Consider the following 23,143-nt stretch of genomic DNA (forward strand, 5'->3'; position numbering starts at 1 on the left):
CCAGGCCAAAGCCAGGATCCTGGAACCCCATCCAGGTCTCCCAAGTGGGCTGCAGGGACCCAAGCACTGGAGCCGTCACCCACTGCCTCCCAGCGTGCATGTTACCTGGAAGCTGGAATTGGAAGCAGAGCTGGGGCTCAAAGCCCAGGCTCTGATATGGGAGGCAGGCATCCCAATCAGCATCGTAACATCAGACGCCTGCCCCTGCCTCCCTGCCTGGCTGGGGACCTGCGACCCTGCTAGGGGATGCAGCCTGGATGGAAGGTCACGGTGCCCACAAAGGCCCTGCCTCTCCTGCCTTCTCCTCCCCACATCTCCCCACCCCTCCTCTGGACCATGCCTGGCCCTGGGCCAGCTGGCCTGCTGGTGATCCGCCCGGCTCCAGCAGGGGTGGCTTGGCTCCAGCAAGGGCTAAAGGTTCTTCATTTTGTTTTTCACTTCAGCTTAACCATCTGGTAGAGAGGGGAAAAGAAACCCACTGTTTCCGCACTTCCTCCTCTCCCTCCCCATCCTGTGGTCGGGCACAAGGCTGCGTGTGTCCCATCAGACATAGTCTTGGGCTCCAGAGATGCTCCCTCCAGGCATCTCTGCCTGGTGTCCATGAGATGGGCATGTGCTGCCTCTCTCTGCCTCCACAGTGCCTGCTCTACCTGGCTGCCTCTTCTGTGTCCTTCCCTGGTTCAGCCTCTCCTGCCCATCAAGTTCAATGGCCCTTCCCAGCACATTTCATGTGCCTAGCCCTCCCCGGGCTGAGCACAGGGGGCAAGGAGACAGTGCAACCTGAGCCCGACTCTCCACCCGGCCCCTTTTAAGCTGTGGGGTCTTGGGTCAACTACTTAACCTGAGTGCCAACTCAGAGGCACCCACACCTCTGGGCCATCGTGATAATTAAGCACAGTCGTGTGTGAAGCGCTCCACTCAGTGCCCTGCACAAAGCGGAAGCTCGCCAGAGTTGCGCACCCCACCCTGCCCGCTTCCCTTCAGCCCACGCGGCCTCCCAGGGCCAGAGGGCTTGTGAGAGCCTATGCATACGCATGGAGTCCTGAAGCCTGCGGGCGATAGGCCTGTGGGGGGCCAGCCCTGCCCCGCCTGCCCCCTGCTTTCTTTCCCAAGTAGCTTCAGTCCTCTGACCTCCTTTTCTCTCCCAGTGGCTAATTAGTGCCCATTATGGGCTCCTTTTTAGCCTTTCCTTTTCTGAACTTCCAACTCGCTTCTGTTTTCCTTCCCCAGGGAGGGCCTGGGACACACTGGCTGGGCTAAGCTAAAGCCCCTGCCATAGCCAGGCCCTGTGCTAAGGATGGCGGTGAGCTGCTCATCTCGACTGTGGCAGGCAGTGTGGGAGAAGGGTGCTGAGGAAGCACAGAGTTTGGGGCTGCCCCAACAAAGTAATTCAGGACTGAACATTCTGTCCACCAGGCTGTCCTGAGGGTCCTGTGCTAATCTAAACTTGTGGGAGGCAGGCTTTTCTCAGTGCTCAGGCCAGTCTTTCCCACCCACAGCTACCAAGGAGAGAGGTGCCCATCGAAGGCCCCAGGGAAATGCTGCCCTCGCCTGGGGATGAATGCTTTCCTGGCCATTTTGGGACATGGGCAGGGAAATCCAGAGAGCTAGAACCAGCGATAGACGATCCTGGCAAATGGCCAAGCTGAGGCTGGGAAGAGACCAGAGGCTTGGGGATGGCGGGAGCCTCCAGTTCTCAAGGTCTCAGCTGGTGGCAAGGGACGGTCTGTCAACATGAGCAGGCTCTCACGGCTGGGCGCTCCACTGCTCACTGCTGCCAGACAGCAGCCCCAATGCTGAGGTGGGCTGAAACCCCAGACGTGACCCAAATGTCACACCACTAGGAAAAGACCATGACTGCAGTGGAGGAAGGCTGCTCCCGCCAGGCAGAGAAGGGCATGCTGGGTGGCACCCGGCAGAGCCACTACCTGCATAAACACACAGGTCAATAGAAAGGGTGGGAGGGTCGGGGTGGGGTCCTGTAGGAGCAGAGCAGAGAAAGAGACTAGCAGGGGTCAGAGGAAGCATCAGGAGCACTTCCTGGAAGAGGAGTGTCACCGTGAGGGTTAGGGGAGTTGGCGTCGGAGGCTCAGGAAGGGTGCTCAGCAACAATCCTGGGCTCCAGGGCCCACGTCGTGCCTGGCTGTGCATTCTGGGGGTGCAGCGGCAGTGGTGCCAGAACGACTCAGGGCCAAGGTGTCCTCCCTGCTCCAGCGCTGGGAGCAGGAGGCTGCCACATGTTCTCATCACGCTTCCGCAGCTGCAGCCACAGCCTGCTGCTAGATGGCTCCTCTGCTAACGGCTTCCAGGTGTGTCCTTGGGACCCTGAGGGGAGACCGCCTGGAGGACACACCCCCTCCTACCCAAGTCCCACCCCTCTGGTCACCTTCAGCCAGAGCCTGGTGCTGGCCATAGTCCACTGGCATGGCCACTCCACAGGGCATTGAAGGTCGGAATGCCTCCTTCTGATTGGCTGTTGAGCCCCCCATCCTCATCATTTCTGGCTCCTTGGTATCTTCAAGGTTGGGACCCAGGTGGTCACTTGAAAGGTTTCCTTTGGACTAAGATGCTAGGTGGCCTGCCTGTTGTGATGGTGAGAAGGTGACCCGCTGCATCCTTGTGAGAAGTACAGCTACACCTGTCAAGTGTCTGTGACTGTGGGTCCCTTCCTGTCTGCGTATCTGCAACTCTCCCCTGGAATGTCTGTCTTTTAGTGATTTGTCTCTATTTTTGAAGCTACCAGTGTGTGTCCCTGTGTTTGTATATTCCACAGCAAAGCTTTCCTGTACTATAACAACAAATTCCATCACTGTCTAATAAATGAAAGTCCAATATTGCCCTTCCTGCTTCACTTCCCCAAGGCCTCAAGTTTTCATTCCAGTTATTTCCAGCCTAAGCAGGAGGAATCTGATTCATGTCCTGCAGGGGTAGCTTGCACTCAAGAAGGCAGAAGGCTAGCAGCTGATGACCTGCAAAGCTAGAGAGGTGCTAGAAATTGTGGCTTGGAGCAGGCGCCAAAGCTCCAGATGCTTTGTGGTCACTGGATCCATCTCCTGCATACTCTCCTGGTCCAAGCTCATGCTTAAGTGAGTGGTGCTCCTGGACCACAGCTTATAGTCACCAGCAGCTTTATCCTCGCGCTCCTCCCTGTCATTCCTTGCCATGACCATCCCTACCACCAATATCACCTCAACCATCATCATAGCTGCTGTTACTGTCAATAGTATATCTATAATACCCTGACCACTGTTCCATGACTAACATCAGAGACTTCTAGTTCTTCTCAATAGCTATGTCACTTTTTTTAAAAAAAAAAGTATTTTATTTATTTGAAAGACAGAATTACAGAGCAGGGGGGAAGGTGGGGTGGGGAGAGAATATCTTCCATCACTGGTATACTCCTCAAATGGCAGCAACAACTGGGGCTGCACAGGGCTGAATCCAGGAGCCAGGAGATTCATCTGGGTCTTCCAAATGGGTACAGGGGCCTAATGACTTGGGCCAACTTCTGTGGCTTTCCCAGGCACATTAGCAGGGAGCTGGATTGGAAGCTGGGTTGGAGCAGCTAGAACTAGAACTGGCACCCATATGGGATGCCAGAATTGCAGGCAGTGGCTTACCCTGTTATACCACAACACCTGTCCCATATTTCACTTTCTCCCACAATAATAAAAACCACAGTGATTTCCGGGGCACATTTCCTCATATCTACCAGACCCTTTGAAGCCAGTTAGGTGTGGCCATGCAAACGAAAATGTTAGATGAAATCGTGGGAGTACCCATACAAGAAAGGATACCTGTATTCATTTTTTCCCCCATCTTCTATCTGATGTGATGTCTGGTGCTTGAGCAGCCATTTAGACTACAAGAATGAGATCACATCCTAGGGAAGGCAGAGTGGGAGGCTGGAAGGAGCCTGGTTTCCTCGTGACTGTGGAGATTCAGATTCCGGATGACTACATCTAGACTTTCCTTTATGAGGGAACAAAAAAAGAACTCTGGTTCGGTATCATAAGACTGTTACTTTGGGCATTCTGATTTATACAGTTGAACCGAATCCTAGTTATTATACCTCATCATTATCACATATTATTTTGCATGAAATAGTCCAGGCCAATGATCTGCATGGGGAATGAGGGGGAGGAAAATAGAGAACACCAGGACGTGGGAAGAATCCCTGGCTTGGTAAGTAGTAGTCATTCTGATACAGAGAAAGGCGTTCAGCACCATGGACAGGTCCTCCTCCCTGCCGCTGGGGCAGAAGAGGTGAGGAGGGTTTTGCGGGGGTGGCAGTCGTGGTTTTCTTCAGGATAAGCTTGGTGCCAGGCGCTGTGCAAAGAACTGGGCTGAATATCAGGATAAATCTCTACCAAGTCCACATTTAGCTCCCAGGACCACAGCAAGCAGCTCAACACAGGAAGAATAGAAGGAAAAGGGTTGAGAAGCCAGCTGAGGAGGGGGACAAGAGGACTGCCTGCCACAGAGCACCAAGAATACAGGACCCCTGCAGGTGGGGGGAGGGCTCGGTGCTGAAAGGAAGTGAGTGCGTCAACTGGTCTGTGCATGAAGGCGGACAGCAGCCATGGGTGGGAGCTGAATAAAGTGAGGTCTCAGACCCGGAAGAAGCTCCTGGCTCCTGGCTTCAGATCGGCGCAGCTCCAGCCGTTGCAGCCAATTGGGGAATGAACCAGTGCATGGAAGACCTCTCTCTCTCTCTCTCTCTCTCTGCCTCTCCTCTCTCTGTGTAACTCTTTCAAGTAAATAAATATTGGGGCCAGTTCTGTGGCACAGTAGGTAAAGCTGCCGCCTGCAGTGCCAGCATCCCATATGGACCCAGTTCAAGTCCCAGCTGCTCCACTTCTGATCCAGCTCTCTGCTATGGCCTGGGAAAGCAGTAGAAGATGGCCCAAGTCCTTGGGCCCCTGCACCCACTTGGGAGACCCCAAAGAAGCTCCTGGCTCCTGGCTTCAGATCGGCACAGCTCCATCTGGGGAGTGAACCAGCAAATGGAAGACCCCTCTCCCTCTCCCTCTCCCCCTCCCCCTCCCGTTTCCTCTCTCTCTCTCCTTCTCTGTGTAACTCTGACTTTCAAATAAATAATCTTTTGAAAATAAATAAATAAATCTTAAAAAAAGTGAGGTTTCAGGACCCCTCTGTTCCGCTGGTTCTATATCAGTGGCTCCAGTTCATGCTCCCAGGATGCTGGCGCTGTGACTGTTAGGGAATACACACCCTACAGCCAGACTCCACAATTCTATGTCTCTGCATCAGTTATCTAGTGCTGTGTAACACACCACCCCAAAATTAGTAGCTTCTGTGCATCAGCACTTTTGGGTGTGGGACAGCTGGGTAGTTCTGCCGTCCCACCTGCTGTCACTCAGGCAGCTGGAGCCAGGTAGAAAATAACCTGGGAGTCTAGGGGGCTTCAGCGGAGATGACTCATTTCTGGTGTCTTCCTTTAAGAAGCTTGCTTAGTTTCTGCACACGGCCTCTCCATGCAGCAAAAAAAGGGGAGCCCCAACTCACAAGAACATTTTAATGCTCTGTTTGCATCACATTTGCTGATGTCTCACTAGCCAAAGGAAGTCACACAGCCAAGCCAAAGTCACTGTGATAGGGATAGCAGAAAAACATGGATATGGATAGGCAGGAGTCACTTGGGAAGACTGTCATACATTAGTATGGCTACCATGGCTCTCAGTGTCTTGTTCATTGCCATTCTTAGTACTAACACCACAGGAATCTCGGAACTGACTCAAAGAGACCATGGTTCTATGGTCTGTTGCTTAGAATTCAAGATTTTGACTCAAAGATTCTGTGATTCTAGAGATGGAAGCCTTAGGACAGCTGAGGAGGATCATGAGGACTCAAGAGGAAGCTAAGGAAGTTGGGCAAACTACAGCCACTCCCAGATCTGAGCAGGAACCCACCTGTCTCTCCATTCCCATCTTTCAGCCCCCAACTTCCCACCTGGTTCAGGCAGTGGCATGAGCACCAAGTTGGGAAACATAAAATATAAAATACAGGCCCTCTGCCATCATTAATCTGGGGTGACCCCAAGCCCAGTTGTTAAACCCCTGGTGTCCCACACAGCCAACCAAGGCATCAATCCCCATCTTCTGAAGGGTGAGGACCACTGGTGTAGCCAGGAGACTGACCTCCATTGGCAGGAGCCTGGGCCACGGTGGAGCTGAGGAAGAGGGTTTGGCTGCCATCACCCACTGTACTGGGTTTTAAGAAAATCAAGATTCAAATAGGTTATTGGCCTGGGTATAAACTGACCTTCACTTGAAATAGAAAGGACAGACAGGGGAGAGGGGGAAGGGAAGAAAGGGAGCTGATTTTGCCCCTGACTCAATGGAGTCTACACAGCACCTACCTGGCCTTGAGCCTCAGTCTGCTCCACTCTTTAGCTGCTCCCAGAAGAGCAACATGGAAACACAGTGGCTCTCAGAGAGAAGGCAATGTGGAACAGCATAGCAAAGCAATTTTACAGCTAGTGTGGGCCTGGTGGTGACCTCTGGCTGAGCCACCTTGTAGCACTCAGGAAGGGACAGGGACCTGCTCACTGTCACACAGCCAGCCAGCAACTGACCAAGACCAAAAATGAAGTGGAGTCCCGCCCTCTTCTACACTTCAGCTTCCAGTTCTAACCCAATGGTGTGTGTGTGAGTGAGATAACCAGCCTGGGCCACCATTTGTAAACTGGAAAGCTCTGTGCCACGGCAGAGAGGGACCTGGCTTTGTTGATGGCCTGGGAGGCCCGGGGGGGGGGGGGAGAGGACCGAGGTGGGGGCAAGAGCATTCCTGACTTTCAGAGCTCTCATCCAGTTCATTTATTCCAGCCCTTCCCCAGAGGCCCGGGCCGCAGCGTGGAGGAGGAGGAGGGTATTAAATATCGGAGAGTTATTTAAAAGCCCATTGCCCTCCCCTCACAAGCAGAGCGTGGCCTCTGCTGACTCAACGGAGAAAATGAATCTTGGGCCTATGGATTTTCCTGTGTCTCAAGGCAGCGGGGGAGGGGAGGGAGTAGTAAGAAATGGGAGCAGCGAGGCCCACAGTGAAGTCTTCCCTCCCCATGCGAGCAGACACTATGCAGGAGGAGGGAATCCGGGGCCTCCCCTCCACCAGATGGCTGACCTGTATCTCATCAGGCCCACCCATCGCGCCTCCTCCCATCTCAGAGGAAGGAAGAATGGAGGGGCAGCATGAGGGCTCCGGAGACAAAGCAAGCTTGGATCACAGGTCTGGAAGGACCCCAGACCACCCCACCATCACTTTGTAGATGGGAGAACCAAGATCCTCACTAGGCTGGAGTCAGTTCAAGGTCATACATCTAGAAGGCAGGGCATCAACTTGGGCAAATCACAGTAGTACCTCCCCCTCCCTGACCCCCACCCCTAAAAAGTGAAGGGGCACGGGACTGAAAGCCCCCCACCCCTGTCCATCCCATCCACACACACAGTTCTGCAGAAGTCTGGAAAGGCAGTGGTCCTGAGACACCTCTGATGACGACACGGAGCTGCACTTGACCGGGGAAGGGCTACCTGCTGGGTCACCTCGGGGAGGTCCCCAGACCTCTCTGGGCTCCCTGCCAAGGCTCAGTGGAAAAGGACTCAAAGAAGGAGCTGGAGGCTCAGGGTGGGGCTCTGGGACTGAGTGGGAATAGAGCAGTGAGGTCCAGTGTGGCTGACACAGGGGTTCTCATCTGGGCACGGGCAGACCATCAGTCTGCTGGGGTGCAAATGGGGGGCTGCACATGCCCCTCAGCCCTAAGGAAATCCCCAGCACTTGAGTTCTTTGCCCACAGGTTCCCCTGGGGTCTGACCCTGCCACACGCCCAGGAGAGAGGGAGCTTACCCGGGCAGTGCTGCAGCTGCCACAGAGGTGAGCAGGGAGCCCACGCCCCTCAGGCTCGGGTCCCAGGCAGCTGTGCAGCCTTGGCAGCAGCACTCAGCCTTTCTGTGTGCCTGTCTCCTGGGGTGAAGCTCGCCTCACAGGGATGGGAAGACCAAGTCTGGGGTTCTGCAGTGCATGTCACTTAGCAATCATTCCCTCATGCCTTCTCTGAGCTGAGCCCTGAGCTGTGAGCTAACAACTCCGGAAGTCAAACTACCTGGAGCCCCAGTTGCTGACAGTCAATAGCTGAGGGCAGCCCCTCGTCCTCTGCTAAACACAGTTCAAAGGAAGAAAGGCAGCCACGGGGGCTTCTTGGAGGAGGCCCTACTCATGCTGAGCCCTGAGGGCCATGAGCTGGACTGGACAGAGTCAAGGGGAGAGTCCTCCAGGTGGAGCGAACAATCTCTCTGGATACAGCAGAGAATAAACACAGCCTCGGAATCAACTTGCCATGCATTTATTAAATACCTACTGCATACTGAATACTAACAACCCCAAGACTGTGAGGGTTTTGCTTCCAGAGAACAGAGACTCCCCTAAATGGCTCGTAGACCCAGTTCCAGGAGCACTGGGAAGGGAAACACCTGCTCAAAGCAGGAAGAGAGGGGAGGAAGCGGGACAGGCCATGCACAGAGGCAAGCAGGGAGACGCCCATTTCACTACCCACCACCCGCTTGCTGAGTAGGGGAAAGGAGGGACACAGAACAGGGTAAAATGGCATGGGAGCCAACTTAGCTCCTAAAAGGAACAACACCTTACCTGGGGCCAACGGGTGACATCACAGGTAATAGGTGCCAGGCTCGCAGACCCTAGTGGGTGGGGAGTTTCTTCTTCCAAAACACTTTCAATTCACTTTATCACGGCAGCCTTGAGAGGAACACAGAGGAGGAATCTGACAGTGCAGAGGGAGGAGGTCCAAGGTCACACCAGCCCAACCTTGGCAACTGTTCCGATCTCCATCCCCTGGGGCCAGGCTGAGCCTCCCTGTGCAGGACTCTGTCACTTGCAGCCTTCCACCTTGGGCAGAAGCTGGGCAGGTTCCCAGGACAAGCCCTATCAGCCACTGGCTTTGGGTCAGATCCCTGACCCTCCAGCCTCAGTTTCCCCATTTGCAAAACACAGACGGCATGGGCTCCGCTGTTCTGTGTGTCCTTCCATGGGTCCACACGACTCGTGAGCACTCCCTTGTGCTAGCCTGTGTGCCACAAACACAACAGTGAAGACGACTCCATGCCTCTCACTGGGGGGGAGGGGGGTGTCAGAGCCAGGGCATGGGGGAGGGGGCAGAGTTGAGGCAAGCGCAACAGCCAGGGGCCCAGCTCCCAAGGGCATCTTCTTGAGCCCTCAGGTACCCCAGCCAGGCCCCTCCACAGACCAAGGGCAAATCTCTTATGTTTCCTTGCACGGGTGTGTGAGCTGGCCCCAACTAAGAATGCAAGAAATGTTACTGTCAAGTGTGTAAGTGGACATACACCTGATGCACTCGACGCTCTGCGCACATGCACCCGTGTGCAAACGTGCCTGCATATGCTTGCAGAAAGCATACCTGCGCCTGCCTGGAACTGTGCACAAGTGTGTGCAAGCCTTCCCGGGCGCGTGTACGCACGTCCGAGGAAGCATGAGACTATGAGCTCACACCTCGCCTCTCCGTGTACAAGCATACCCGTGTGTACAACCTCATGAGTGCCTCTGCACAGACGTGTCCAACCCTGCATGAGCAAGTTACTGCTCTCCTGTGCCAACACCTGGGAGCCAGAGAGGAAGGGGAAGGGGAGAGAGGGCTGGGGGACCCCCAGCAGCCTCAGCTCCCCTCTTTACGTTGGGTCTGGTCCACACCCCAGGTCAATGCAGGGGCTGCCTCTTCTCCTTAAGTGGCATCGATCCGTTGGTAGACCTGTTAAATATAACCGCGGGGAAGGAGTCACAACCGTACCCAATTCAGGACAAAGAGTCTGGTTCCTGGGGGAGGGTGCCCTCCTGCCCAGCCAGCTCTGCTGATATGCGCATGGCCTGCGGATCAAGTGTCAGCTTCTCCAGCCTGAATAATTCATGCCAAGGCCAGGAATGCGCCCTTCTCAGGAGCCTGTCTCTTTAAATCAGGTCTGGAGCTTCCCAGTTCTGCAAAAAAATAAATAAATAAATACAAGTCCAGAACAAAACAAACCTATAAACAGCTCAGCCCCCACCTCAGCCCCAGGCCCCCCTGAGACCACTCCCCGCTGCCAAGGTTGCTCCTGTGCTCCCACCCTCCCGCCCCCCCATCCCCCCACCCCCCACCCCAAGCCTCCTCCCGGATTCACCACTTACAGGTGGGGAAGCCCAGAGCGGAGGAGGGGCGGGTAGGCAGTGTCCTGCGTGGTGCAAAGGTGCTGGGGCCGGGAGCGAAGCAAACAGCTGAATCACTACACGCTCGGGGTCCCTGTGCCTAGGCGAGAGCTTGGCAGGAGACCAGTGAGCCTGCGGAGGAGACCAGACGGGAGAGCTCCCGGCCCAGGCAGAGCAGCCAGAGGTGCGGAGAGCCGGGCGGTGCGGGGAGGGGCGGCAGACTTCCCCGGGGGGTGGGACAAGATAGAGAGGAGGGTGGTCGCACGGGACCTGCAGGGGCGGTGACAAGGCTGGGCTGAATGGAATGGGGTCGCAGGGGAGGAGGACGAGGCTGGGGATTTTCCCAGTCCCTCCGCGCCCTCTCTCTGCTCACAGAGACTTGGAAGAGGCCGAAAAAAGGAGTAACTTTCTCAACCCACCCCTCATCCCTGCCTCCATCCCGCAGAACTCTCGCTTCCTGGGCTGGGCTGGGCCGGGCCGGCCGCCCCGCCCCGCACGTGCCCAGGCACCCGCTGAAACGTGGGGGCGGGGGCCGGCCGGAGCCTCCCGGAGCCAAACTTCGCCGCGGCCCCAGAGCCCGGCGCGGGAGCCTGGGGGCGCGGCGGCCGAGAACCCCGGTTCTCCGGAGCCTCCCACCCCGCCTCCCTCGGCGAGGAGGGCGCGGAGACTCCGCTGAGGGCGGAGGAGGAGGCTGGGAGGCGGGGAGGGTGGGGGGGGGGGGGAGGCAAACCCTGCCCACTCGGCTCGGAGCCCGGAACGGCCGCGCAAGTCTGAGGCCGGCGCGCAGGGCGAGAGGGCACCGGGGGCGGGGGGCGCCGCTCCGCGCCTCGACCCTGCTCTTTTCCCCCTCCCCCCAGCCAGGAGAGCCGAGGCTTCTCGGGCTTTGGAGACGGCGGACGAACCAACCGCGACTGCCGGCCGCCCCGGGTCAAGGACTTGCCCCACCCGTGCCCCCCCACCACCAGGCGCTCCCAACTCACTGGTGAGCGCGGGGACCCGGGCGCTGGATGCGGGGGCGGCCGCGATGGCCCCGCGCGCGGGACAGCCGGGGCTCCAGCGACCGATGCTGCCGGGGCTGCTGCTCGTGGCGGCGGCGCTGAGCCGGCCCGCCGCGCCCTGCCCCTTCCAGTGCTACTGCTTCGGCGGCCCCAAGCTGCTGTTGCGCTGCGCGTCGGGCGCCGAGCTCCGGCAGCCGCCGCGGGACGTGCCACCCGACGCGCGCAACCTCACCATCGTGGGCGCCAACCTGACGGTGCTGCGCGCCGCCGCCTTCGCCGGCGGGGATGGGGACGGGGACGCGGCCGCGGACGGGGAGGAGGCGGCGGCGGCGGTGGGCGTGCGCCTTCCGCTGCTGACCGCGCTACGCCTCACGCACAACAACATCCAGGTGGTGGAGGACGGCGCCTTCGACGGGCTGCCCAGCCTGGCGGCGCTGGACCTCAGCCACAACCCGCTGCGCGTGCTGGGCGGCGGCGCCTTCCGCGGGCTGCCCGCGCTGCGCTCGCTGCAGCTCAACCACGCGCTGGCGCGGGGCGGCCCTGGGCTGCTGGACACGCTGGACGCCGCGCTCACCCCGCTGGCCGAGCTGCGCCTGCTGGGCCTGGCGGGCAACGCGCTAAGCCGCCTGCCGCCCGTCGCGCTGCGCCTGCCGCGCCTCGAGCAGTTGGACGCGCGCCTCAACGCGCTGGCCGGCCTGGGCCCCGACGAGCTGCGCGCGCTCGAACGCGACACGGGCCAGCCCGGGCCGCGCCTGCTGCTCGCCGACAACCCCCTGCGCTGCGGCTGCGCCGTGCGCCCCCTGCTGGCCTGGCTGCGCAATGCCACGGAACGCGCGCCCGACGCGCGGCGCCTTCGCTGCGCCGGCCCGCGGGCACTGCACGACCGGCCTCTGCTGGACCTGGATGAGGCACGGCTGCGCTGCGGCCGCGGCGACCCCGACGGGCGCGGGGAAGAGGAGGAAGCGGCTGGCCCGGAGCTGGAGGCCTCCTACGTGTTCTTCGGGCTGGTGCTGGCGCTCATTGGCCTCATCTTCCTCATGGTGCTCTACCTAAACCGTCGCGGCATCCAGCGCTGGATGCGCAACCTGCGCGAGGCGTGCCGGGACCAGATGGAGGGCTACCACTACCGCTACGAGCAGGACGCCGACCCGCGCCGCGCGCCCGCCGCGCCCACAGCCTCGCGCGCCGCCTCCCCCGCCTCCGGCCTCTGAGCGCCTCCACCTGGAGCCTGCCCCGGCCCGCCTGGGCCCAGATGGCAGGCTCCCTGCTGGGGAGCGCTCCGAGCTGCACCCCTCGTCCTGTTCTCCGTGCGCTTCCACGGTCAGAGACCCGGAGACGCCCCTTCGAACTGCAGAAACCCCGCCTGCCCGCCCACCGCAGGTTCTGAAACAGAGACCGAGAAAGCCCGGGTCCCTGCCGGGGGGGCCCCTATCTTTGGATCTGAGAGCTCAGACGGAGACCGGCTCCACCCAACCCGTGCTTGGCACTCCGGCGCCGCAAACGAGGCTCTACGGACTCCCAGCCCTGGCCCCGGCCTGGAGCTCTCTCACGCCTCCTGGTCTCATCAGAAGGTTTCGTGGACCCGGAGACCCTTGTCCTGTGTGGAGACCAACATCCTGGGGCTCTCAGGGTTGGGTGCATTTCGTGCCCCTGCCTCCCTCGACACCCACCACCCCAGCTCCGGCTCAGGTCTCTCCCAGGCTTAGGGCTCAGCGCGTAGTCTGTCTCTCTCCTTCCGGGGACAGGCACCCCGTTCCAGCCTCAGCGTGGAGCCATCCGGAGCCTCTCCCGCCATCTCCCCCACCCCTTTCACTGCACAGCCTCTCAGCCCCCCCCCCCCCCATCGTAGCTTCATTGTCCCACCCGAGTTTCAGGCTCTCACCACCCCTCCTACCCCCACATTTAGGGGTCATGGTGCGGTGAGGGATTCACCGCTGCGATGTGCTCAGCCCCTCCCCTTGTCCTCCCGGGATGCGGTTTGCAGTCCTCCGGACAGGTGCGGGTGCCAGCCACCCACAGAGCCTACCGACAGATCCCTGTGGGAAAGTGAGAGTCCTGGGTGTGTGCTGCTGCGGCCTGAGAGCCCGGGTCACCCATGCACTGTGGCTCGGAGGAGGGCTGGGGGCTCTGAAGGACTAGGGGCTGCTGACTGCTGTCCTCCCTGGGGAGTCCTTGCCGCCAGGACCCCCGAGCTGCACCCTGCCCCTGGAAGGGAAAGGGGCCTTGCTCTTGTCTCAGGCACAAGCCCTCCTGTTCAGGGCCAGAGCCTCAGCGCCCTGCCTTCTGCATGATCCCAAAGCACAAGTGCGGAGTGGGGAGGGCCCGCCTCTCCCTGCCTCCCACCCCTAGGTCAGGCAGAACGGCTGGCCTGTGCTGCCTCTGCACACAGGAAGTCCCCTTCCCTCCTCTGACATCCTGGCTTGAGGCCTGCCTTTCTGCCCCCACCCAAGAAATCTGAATCTCCCTTGGGCAGTTTTCTATAAAGTCTGCAATAATCTTGGACCCTCTACCCTTGGAAGCGGTGCTGTGTCATTCCTGCTGCCCCTGGAGCGCTGGGGGTGGGGGGTGGGGGAGACGCCTGGGAGGAAGCAGTTTGGGTTTGAGGTGCGGGGGTGTGGTTCTGGAATGCAGGAGAAATGGGCTCTGACTGTGCCAAGCAGGAATGGGGCTGGATATGAGGAGGGACTTCCCGCTGAGATGGCAATGCCCAACCAGGTAGTCTGAGATGGGGTTAGGACAGCCGGGGTGGGATCCTGCACTTCAGACACCAGCCTCAGGCCAGGCCACCAGGGCGGAAGGTCTGCTGTTAACCAGACAGGGAGGGATCACCCCTCTGCTGCACCCTCTGACGCTCCGTGTCCCAGGTCCCTCCTGGCTACAGGGGCAAGAACTGATGCTGGGTGTGTGAGAAGCAGCAACTAGAGGTGAGGGGTGCATCAAACACGGAGAGCCGGGGCCCCTGGCGGCTCTGAGGCAGGAGGGCTGGGATGGGGGTCTTGTCTCCTCCCTGCAGCTCTCCAGGCTCACTCTGTTGGCATTTGGGGTTACAGAAGTCTGGGACTCTGGCATCTTAGAATCTTAGGCCCACACCATTTGAGAGCTTGTGCCTTGTAAGCATGGCAGGGCAGCCTCCTCAAGGGGCTCCCCCAACAATGGGGAGCTCGCCCACTCCTCCGCTGAGCACCCTTGTCTGGGACAGAGGAGCCTGGGTAAGGGGAGCCCCTGACAGCCCCAGCTCTGCCCAGGGACCAGGATGGAGCCGCACAGCGAGGAGATAGTGCATGAGTCTCCTACCCCAGCAAGTGCCCTGGCCCTTCTCTCATGAGAAGAGGAGCACTCCCCTCTGTCAGTGGCCTTCACAGAGCACCCTGACAATTCCCTAGGACCAAGCAGTGGTTGTCTGCCGAACACAGAGATCCGTGTCTCTAAAAGATTACCTCCCTGGTTCCAAACACGTGCCCTCCGGTAATGTAGCCTAAGTCTGCTATAAACCCTGGCAAATAAAACATGCTATTAGCTGCAAGTTTGTTGTCAGCAAAAATCTTCAAAGCTCTATTATGAGAGCTACTGCTAAGTATCAAGTTAGTGTTGTCCAAAACAAGGACTTGAGTGCCTACTGATTGCTTCCCGTTTACCTCTAGTGCCATTGGCTGATGCCCATTTAATGTCATCTCTGGGTTGCGCCCCCCCCCCCCGCATGCCTGGGATCTGTCAGTGACTGTTGGCCTGTGGGGCCACCAAAGGGTCCCAGGGTCCCCAGCCTTGTCTGTTCTGCAGATCTAGCCTTTACTGAGAAGCTAATGACCCAAGGTCTAGAAAAAGACAGCCCAGGAAACCGTGAGAGCTCTGAGTAAGGGCTCCTGGCACAGCCTGGAGACTTCTCAGAGAAGTCACATTTTAATTGAGTTTCCAAGGATGAATAGGAATGTGCAGAACAGAGAGAGATCAGAGGCGTTGACTTGCACAAAGCCCTGGAGGCAGGAAGATCTTGCTGCTCTGAGAACTGGAGGGGAGCAGCAATGGTTGGGGGTCGGTGGAAAGGGGTGGGGTGGGGGCCACAGCTCCCAGCTCCCCACAGAGAGTCATCAGGGGCCTGTTGCCCTTGGAAGCATTGACTTCAGGGAAGCTGAGCTGTGATCCGTGGGGCTCCCAGAGCCTGCAGGCTCCTTCTGCCTGCCCCACCTCGGTGCCAGGCCTCGGGCTGGATCTGCAGACACAGAGAGGAATCAGACTGCAGCTGAGCCACACGGGCGGTGGGGAGGAGGGGGCGGTAAGGAAAGGGGCCACTGTGGGAGCCCAGAAGAGACCTTGGAGGAGGATGTCCAGCTGACCACACCCATCACTTCAGAGCCCCTCTTGGAGGTGCCCTGGGCCCCCAACCAGCCTTCCTTTCCCACTCCTCCCCCCATAATCACAGCTGTCAGTGCAGCCCAAGGAGTGAGAGGGACTGCGATCTGGGGAGGGGACCAGGAAGGGCCCTGCCAGGGTCCAAGGGCTGGGTTTGCGTCTGAACTCAGCACCGACTGGCTGCTTGGGACTCCCGGGGTGCTGGGTGCAGGGGATCCAGAGCCTGCCCCTTCTTTCCTGGCCACCCCCACGCTCTGACCTCGGCTACACCTGCCTCCCTCTGGCTCCAGCTTCCTTGTGTCCAGGCAGGGCTGGGCATGTGACCTCTGGGGCACTGTGTGCTCTCACTGAAGTCCATCTCCTTCCTCATTAAGCCTCTGCCTGGCAGACTCGAGGCCCTGATTCATGGGCATGGCCTTCCCCAGGCGGGAGAAGCACCCGGTACAGTTAATATCTCCATGGAAGCGCACTGGGCCACCTGCGGGGTCGCTTCCGCCTCTCAGCCCCGCCTGGCTGGCCAGGTCCCGCGGACCACCGCAGCCAACCCTTTACTGGATGACACCACGAGAGGGCAGGAGCCCATCCCGGCCCTGCAGGGTGTCGGGAGCAGATCCAGAGCCGCAGGTGCCCCCAGGTCTTCCGCTCCGCTGCCCTGCCCCGGTGCCTCCTAACTTTGCCTGTGGCAGCTTGGAGATGAAGAAACGAAAGTGAGTGACAGGAGTGGGAGGACTGCAGGTCCCGCCCCGGCCTCCTGCAGGCTGTGACCCTGCTGGCAGTCGCATCCACCCTCCCCGCGGGGAGCCAGGGGCTGTTTCTGGAGCCCCAAGCTCTGAGGCTGCGGGGACATTACATCCTTTCTCCCTGAGCCTCCGCGGTCTGCTGAACACAGAGCTCTCCCGGGCCACTCAGCTCCAGCTCCTGGCCCGCCTCAGCACAGCGATCCGCGCAGGGTTCCTGCGGGAGCTCCTCCAGGACGGAGGCTGTGCCTGGTTTGCTTCCGGGCTCCCGGTCCTGGTGCACAGAGATCTTTGAAGCCCTGACCCCCAACCTGCACGTGGCCAGACCAAATGCGGGGGCAGAGGCGTCTCGCAGGGCACTGCAGACATGCAAAACAGAAGTTACTCTTGGCCACTTCCCTTCGGCTATCACGTAAGGTTATAGCCTTCTGGCCCTGCATTTAGAAGACTTTCAGGGCCCTGTCTGGACAGGGCTTGAAAGAGCTTTCCGTTAGTCCCTCGCCCTGAAGTGCTCCAGCGACATCTGGTGGCCAATCCGAGTCGGAGCGAGCCAGCGTCAACCTTGCATCCGAGCGCCGCCTGCAGGTGGAGATGGGAAAGTTCTCCATTAGACAACAACCCAGGAGTATTTGAGACCTACTATGCACCAAGCGCTAGGTTGGAAACAGCTGGGGACAGAGTTTTGAAGAAAACAGACATGGTCCCAGGACTCAGCAGATGGTCATGATCATGGTAGAAAGCGCCGTTTTCTTTCCCCAGCAGCCTTTGCATTCCCATGGCCCTGGGACTGAGCTCTGGCCAGGCCACTGCGGATGAGTGATAAGCCTCTCTTCCGATCTGGCCACAAACTCTTCCCACACCCTCTGTGCTTTGTCTTTCATCTTAAGGATTGGAGACCTTTTTTTAAAAGATGTATTAATTTATTTGAAAGAGTTACACACAGAGAGAACAAGGAGAGAGAGAGAGAGAGAGAGAGAGAGAGAGAGAGAGAGAGAGAGGTCTTCTATCTGCTGGCTCACTCTGCAATTGGCTGCAACGGCCAGAGCTGCACTGATCTGAAGCCAGGAGCCAGGAGCTTCCTCTGGGTCTCCAAGGACTTGGGCCATCTTCTACTGCTTTCTCAGGCCATAGCAGAGAGCTGGATTGGAAGTGGAGCAGCCAGGACTCAAAGCAGTGCCCATGTGGGATGCCGGCACTATAGGCTGCAGCTTTACCTGCTAAGCCACAGCACCGGCCCCAAGAATTGAACACTATAAAAATATGTTTTATTCATTTATTTGAGTGAGTTACAGAGAGAGTGGGAGAGACAAAGATCTTCCACCTGTTGGTTCACTCTCCAAATGGCTGCAATGGCTGGAGCTGGGCCAATCCAAAGCCAGGAGCCAGGAGCTTTTTCCAGGTTTCCCACCTGGATGCAGAGGCCCAAGCACTTGGGCCATTTTCTGCTGCTTTTCTCAGGCCATAGCAGAGAGCTGGGTGGGAAGAGGGGCAGCCGGGACACAAACCAATGCCCATGTGGGATGCCAGTGTCGCAGGCAGAGGCTTAGCCTACTGTGTGTGCCACAGTGCAGGCGCAGAATTGGAGACTTTGAGGGCTTGCAGAAGAGTCAGGAACTGGGGCTCCTGAAAATGAGCAAAGCAAAAGCAGCGTGGAGACACGCGGCGCCTGTGAGCGGGCGCTGAGGAGCAAACCTTTTCCACTTCACAGTGTTAGTTTGAGTCCCTGTTCCTCTGCTTCCAACCCAGCATCCTGCTAATGCACGCCCCGAAAAAGCAGTGACTGACGGCCCAAGTGCTTGGTCCCTGCTACCCACAGGGGAGACCTGGATGGAATTCTGGACTCCTGGCTTCAACCTTCCCCAACCCGGCTGCTGTGGGCTTTGGTGGAGAGTGAACCAACACATGGAAGATCTCTCTCTCTTTCTCTCTCTCTCTCTCTGTCACCCTTTCAAATAAATAAATCTATTTATTGATTCGCCCTACTGTCTTCTGGATAAAAACTGGGCTCTTTGGATGGAGTATCTGTCCCTTGCCTCCCACCATAGTCCAATCTGCTGCCAGCCCCCGCGTCTCCTCCCCCCAGCCACATGGAAGTCCCTGAAGTGCCCTGAAGGCCCTAGGAGCCTCAGCCCCTGAAGTCCCCATACTCTGTCCCCGCTGCCTGGCGTGTCCACAGCCCCTCCACTCCTGACTCTTGCTTGCCCTTCAGAGCTCAGTCCGAGCACTTCCTCCCATCGGAAACCCAGCCAGGTCCCCGTGTCAGCCATCCCCGCTGGCTGAGGGCCCCTCCTTCTGCAATAGCTTTGTGGCGGGCTGTGTGGACATGGCAGGTCCTGTCGCAGGGCCGCTGGGCAGCCAGTGCATGCCTTACCCCACCCCGAGTCTGCGAGTGACCTGGGGGAAGGGCTGCTGCCGCCTGGCCGGGTGTCCAGTTGTGAGCCAGGCACCACTCAGCTCCTTTCTGCTCTTCACTGAAATACGATTTGTGGAGAGTAAAATCGACTTGTGGGGGGACACACCGCTCCCTGAGCCTTTTTTTTTTTTTTTTTTTTTTTGACAGGCAGAGTGGACAGTGAGAGAGAGAGAGACAGAGAGAAAGGTCTTCCTTTTGCCATTGGTTCACCCTCCAATGGCCGCCACAGCTGGCACACTGCGGCCGGCGCACCGCGCTGATCCGAAGGCAGGAGCCAGGTGCTTCTCCTGGTCTCCCATGGAGTGCAGGGCCCAAGGACTTGGGCCATCCTCCACTGCCTTCCCGGGCTACAGCAGAGAGCTGGCCTGGAAGAGGGGCAACCGGGAAAGAATCTTGGGCCCCGACCAGGACTAGAACCCGGTGTGCCGGCGCCGCTAGGTGGAGGATTAGCCTAGTGAGCCGCAGCGCCAGCCGCTCCCTGAGCCTTGATGAGGGTGACAGGGAACAGTTCCATGGCCCCCCGGAAGTCCCTCCCCTGCCCCTGTGGCCATCTTCACCCGAGCCCCAGCCACAGGCAGCTCGTGGCACTTTCTAGGCCCGTGGTTTTGCCTGTGCCAGAATGCCACACAGGTTCACTGAATGCAATGCACCTGACGCTCACAGACAGTGTCGAAGCTACGGCTTTGGGTTCATTCTTATTGAGAAGAGAAGTCCTCAGTATGGCCGGACAACACTTTCAGCAGAATAACGTTTGGGTTTCCAGTCTTTGACAGCTGTGGGGCAGCCACTATCAGCATTCATTTGGTACTGTGGGATTGGAACAGTATGTCTGAATTGATGAGAAAATGCTGAACGTCTTCCAAAGTGACCATACCAGATGCACCCCACCAGCAGCAGGCACGAGTCCCAGTCCCTCCACCAACACTGTTGAGAATAGTAATCGAGTGGCTTTTGCGTCTTTGTGGAAGATCAGTTGAGCACATCCAGAAACATGTGTTTCTGGAGGTCCAGCTCTGTTTCATTATGTAACTATCTATTCTTTCAATGCTATCACATTCCCCGTCATATCTATTCTTTCAATGCTATCACATTCCCTGTCTTCTTTTAATATTGTTTATTTTAAAGTCAGGGTTAGAGAGAGAGAGAGAGAGAGAGAGAGAGAGAGAGAGAGAGAGAGGAATCTTCCATTCACTGTTTACTAACCCAAATGATCACAACAGTTGGGGTGGAGCCTAGCTAAAGCCAGGAGCCAGGAGCTTCATCTAGATCTCCCACGTGGGTGCAGGGGCCCAAGCACTTGGGCCATCCTCTGCTGCTTTCCCAGGCACATTAGCAGGGAGCTGGATCAGAAGTGGAGCGGCCTGTGGCACCCATATGGATGTCAGCATTACAGGCAATGGCTTAACTCCACTGCATGGCAGCACCAGCCTCCAGTGACTGGTACTTTATATAAATCTTGAGAATAGATAGAGTCCCTCAAGTTTTTTTTAAGATTTATTTATTTGAAAGTTTGAGTTACAGAGCCAGAAGCAGAGAGAGTGAGAGAGAAAGAAAATTAGAAATCTTCCATCCGCTGGTTCACTCCCCAATTAGCCATGATGGCCAGAGCTGGGTCGATCTGAAGCCAGGAGCAAGAAGCTTCTTCTGGGTCTCCCACATGGGTGCAGGGGTCCAAGGACTTGGGCCATCTTCTACTGCTTTCCCAGGCCACAGCAGGGAGCTGGATCGGAAGTGGGGCAGCGGGGACGCCAACTGGCGCCCATATGGGACGCCGGCACCGAAAGTGGCATTAACTTTACCCGCTACACCACAGCGCCAGTCCCTCAAGTTTGTTCTTTTTAGAAATTGTTTAGTGGGGCCGGCACTGTGGTGCAACAGGTTAAGCTGCCGCCTACAGTGCCAGCATCCCATAAGGGTGTCGATTTGAGTCGCAGCTGCTCCACTTCCAATCCAGCTCCCTGCTAATTCACCTGGGAAAGCAGCAGAGGATGGCCCAAGTGGTGGGGCCCCTGAGCCACTTGAGAGATCCAGAAGCTCCTGGCTCCTGGCTTTGGTCTGGTCCAGCCCTGGCAGTTGCAGCTACGTGGGGAGTGAACCAGCAGATGGAAGCTTTCTCTCTCCCTCTCCCTCACTCTCTGTAACTCTTTCAAATAAATCTTTTTAAAAATTGGGGCAGGACTGGCTATTTTAACAGCATCGATCTGCTATCAGAATGTGATATGGCTGTTTGTTTAGATCCACTTTGATGACTGCCATTAGTATTTTTTGCTTCTCAGCCTAGAAATTATATACAGATTGTGTTAACTTTATACATAAGTAGTTCGTTGTTTGATTCAATTACAAGTGGGATTATCTTTTTCATTTCAGTTGTTCAGTGTTTATATACAGAGGTAGAATTGATTTTTGTATAATCATATTTCCTACAACTTGATTTATTAATTTAGTAGAATTTTGGTGATTCCTTGGGGGTCTTCAATGTAGTTTGTAGAGGCAGTGTTTATTTCTGCCTCTACCATCATAGGCCTTTACTATCTGTTTTTCCCACTTCATCATGCTGGCTGAGACCTCCAGCACAGTGAGGTGGAACAGGGGCGTGAGGGTGACCACCCGGACCTGGCCCCCGCATTAGAGGAGAGCCTCAGGCTCCACGTGAGTCCTGTTAGCTGCAAGCATGTTGCAAATGCCCTGCACCAGACTGTGGGAGTTTCACCGGAGTTGTCCAGTTTTTTAAAAAACGTGGCTAAGATGGCCCACCTGGTTCAGGCACCCACAATCCACCTCGGGGTGCCCAGGCGTGCTGCCTAGCTCTGCCTCCTGCTGACGCAGACCCTGAGAGCCAACAGTGATGACCCAGCTGGGTTCCTTCCACTCTCGTGGGAGACCGGACTGAGTTTCCAGCTCCAGGCTGCAGCCCCGACTGGGGAACTGAACCAGCAGACAGACGGGTTTCTCTTCCCCTCCGTCTCTGCTCTCAAATAAATGAATGAATACGATTTTAAATGTGTGAGCAAATGGTACACATTGTCAAGTACCCTCTCTGCATCTATTGCCCTAAGGGCCGTATGTGGATTGAGAAGGACTTCTCTCCCCAGACCTCACAGAGCTGTTGAAATGCCAATGTCTCCATGGTAATGGTCAGTTGACTAAGGGTGATTTGACCTACTGATGGCGTGGGGAGGGGACTCCACAGAGGACACTGGGATGGGGTCCCCAGGCTCCTGGCTTCAGCTTGGCCCAACCCTGGCCATTGCAGCCATCTGAGGAGTGAACCAGCAGAGGGAGGCTCTCTGTGTCTCCCTCTCTCCGCTTTTCAATTAAGAGGAAAGGAGGCTAACGGCGCAGCACAGCTGGGCGTGCGAGAGGAGAGCTGAAAGGTGAGAGCCGATGGCAATGCCCCCCTTCCCGGGGCGGGGGGGGGCTCTGAATTGGGATAACTAGGGCAACAGTCACTTTTAGCTGGGGGAGGAGCGGATGGCTTGCCTCTGTCTCTGACAGAAACCCCTGGCCTTCTGCTCTATGGCTGGGCAATGCAGTTTGCCCCACATCCCTGCACAGGTAGCGTTTAATGACAGTCTGCCAGCGGGAGGCACCGGCATGAACGGGGCGGGCTGCTGGGGAGGGGAGAACCAGGACTCGCTCCCCACTGTCTCCACCATGGGCAGCCTGTGCCTCACCCAGGGCCCCTGCTGGGGCAGCCCCGCCTCCTGCCCTCACCCTCCCACCCCAGAAGCGGTGACAGCTTCCTGCTGTACTCCCCTAGCAGCCCACTTTCCCTTCCACCTCGCCCAGCGTTTTAGCCACTGATTTCCCCAATTAAAATCCCGCTACCGGCTCGGGAATAGGGCTGATACAGCCCATCTGGACGGGCTAAAGAGCAAACGCTCTAGGTCAGGTCTCCGACTGCAGCGGCACTGTCTTCCCAGCGCCCTGCTCTGCCCAGGCGCCACAGGCCAGGCAGGGCCACGCTTTGACAGGAGCTGCACCATATCTTACAGGGATTGTTTGAAAAGTTGCTTTTCATATAGAACCCGTTTCCTGGAGTCCTGGTGGGCTTCTTCCTTACAGCATGGTATCTGTTACAATGCTGGCTCTTCTCCACCTGGTCCCGACTCCGCCCATGCCTTCTGCCTGACCAGGTGGCTGGGATGTGTGGCAGACAAAGGACAGCCGAGGGGGCTGGTGTGCCAGAGAGAAGGTGGGGGCTTAACCCCACCTGCAAACCAGGGATCACGGGACCCAGTGGGATCCAGGAGGGGTCAGGGGCTTGGAAAGTGCCGAAGTCTGGCAAGTGGCCGGAAACAAGCTCTTGACCATCTGCAGAAGGTGGCCACAGCCCTGGGCCCCACCTGCCAGTCCAGGGCTGCATCCTCTGGCCGGTGTCCTGCTCCGGGCTCACGAGACAGAATGCAACCAGAACCAGTACC

At 57.7% G+C, this 23,143-nt stretch overlaps 1 protein-coding gene and 1 long non-coding RNA gene across 4 annotated transcripts in view; one reads left to right on the forward strand and one right to left on the reverse strand.

The window, feature by feature from the left end:
- LOC138847110 (uncharacterized) overlaps positions 1 to 11,089 on the reverse strand; it is a 32,323-nt gene extending 21,234 nt beyond the window's left edge. For 2 of the 3 annotated variants that reach the window (XR_011384720.1, XR_011384721.1), the window contains exons 1-3: positions 10,207 to 11,089; positions 9,833 to 10,017; positions 8,659 to 8,766 (exon numbers count right to left, since the gene is read on the reverse strand). This is a non-coding gene — a long non-coding RNA (uncharacterized lncRNA). Of the gene's footprint in view, positions 1 to 7,464; positions 8,767 to 9,832; positions 10,018 to 10,206 lie in introns of those variants that run through there. The other variant, XR_011384717.1, reaches the window with a different exon arrangement.
- Positions 11,090 to 11,248: 159 nt separating this feature from the next.
- TPBGL (trophoblast glycoprotein like) lies at positions 11,249 to 13,729 on the forward strand. The gene has a single exon (XM_002708501.5). It carries the CDS (start codon positions 11,249 to 11,251, stop codon positions 12,431 to 12,433), a length of 1,185 nt encoding a protein of 394 aa, XP_002708547.1. The 3' UTR covers positions 12,434 to 13,729.
- The last annotated feature ends 9,414 nt before the right edge of the window (positions 13,730 to 23,143 follow it).

The sequence above is a fragment of the Oryctolagus cuniculus genome, chromosome 1, assembly GCF_964237555.1.
Source record: "Oryctolagus cuniculus chromosome 1, mOryCun1.1, whole genome shotgun sequence".
Lineage (NCBI taxonomy): Eukaryota > Metazoa > Chordata > Mammalia > Lagomorpha > Leporidae > Oryctolagus > Oryctolagus cuniculus.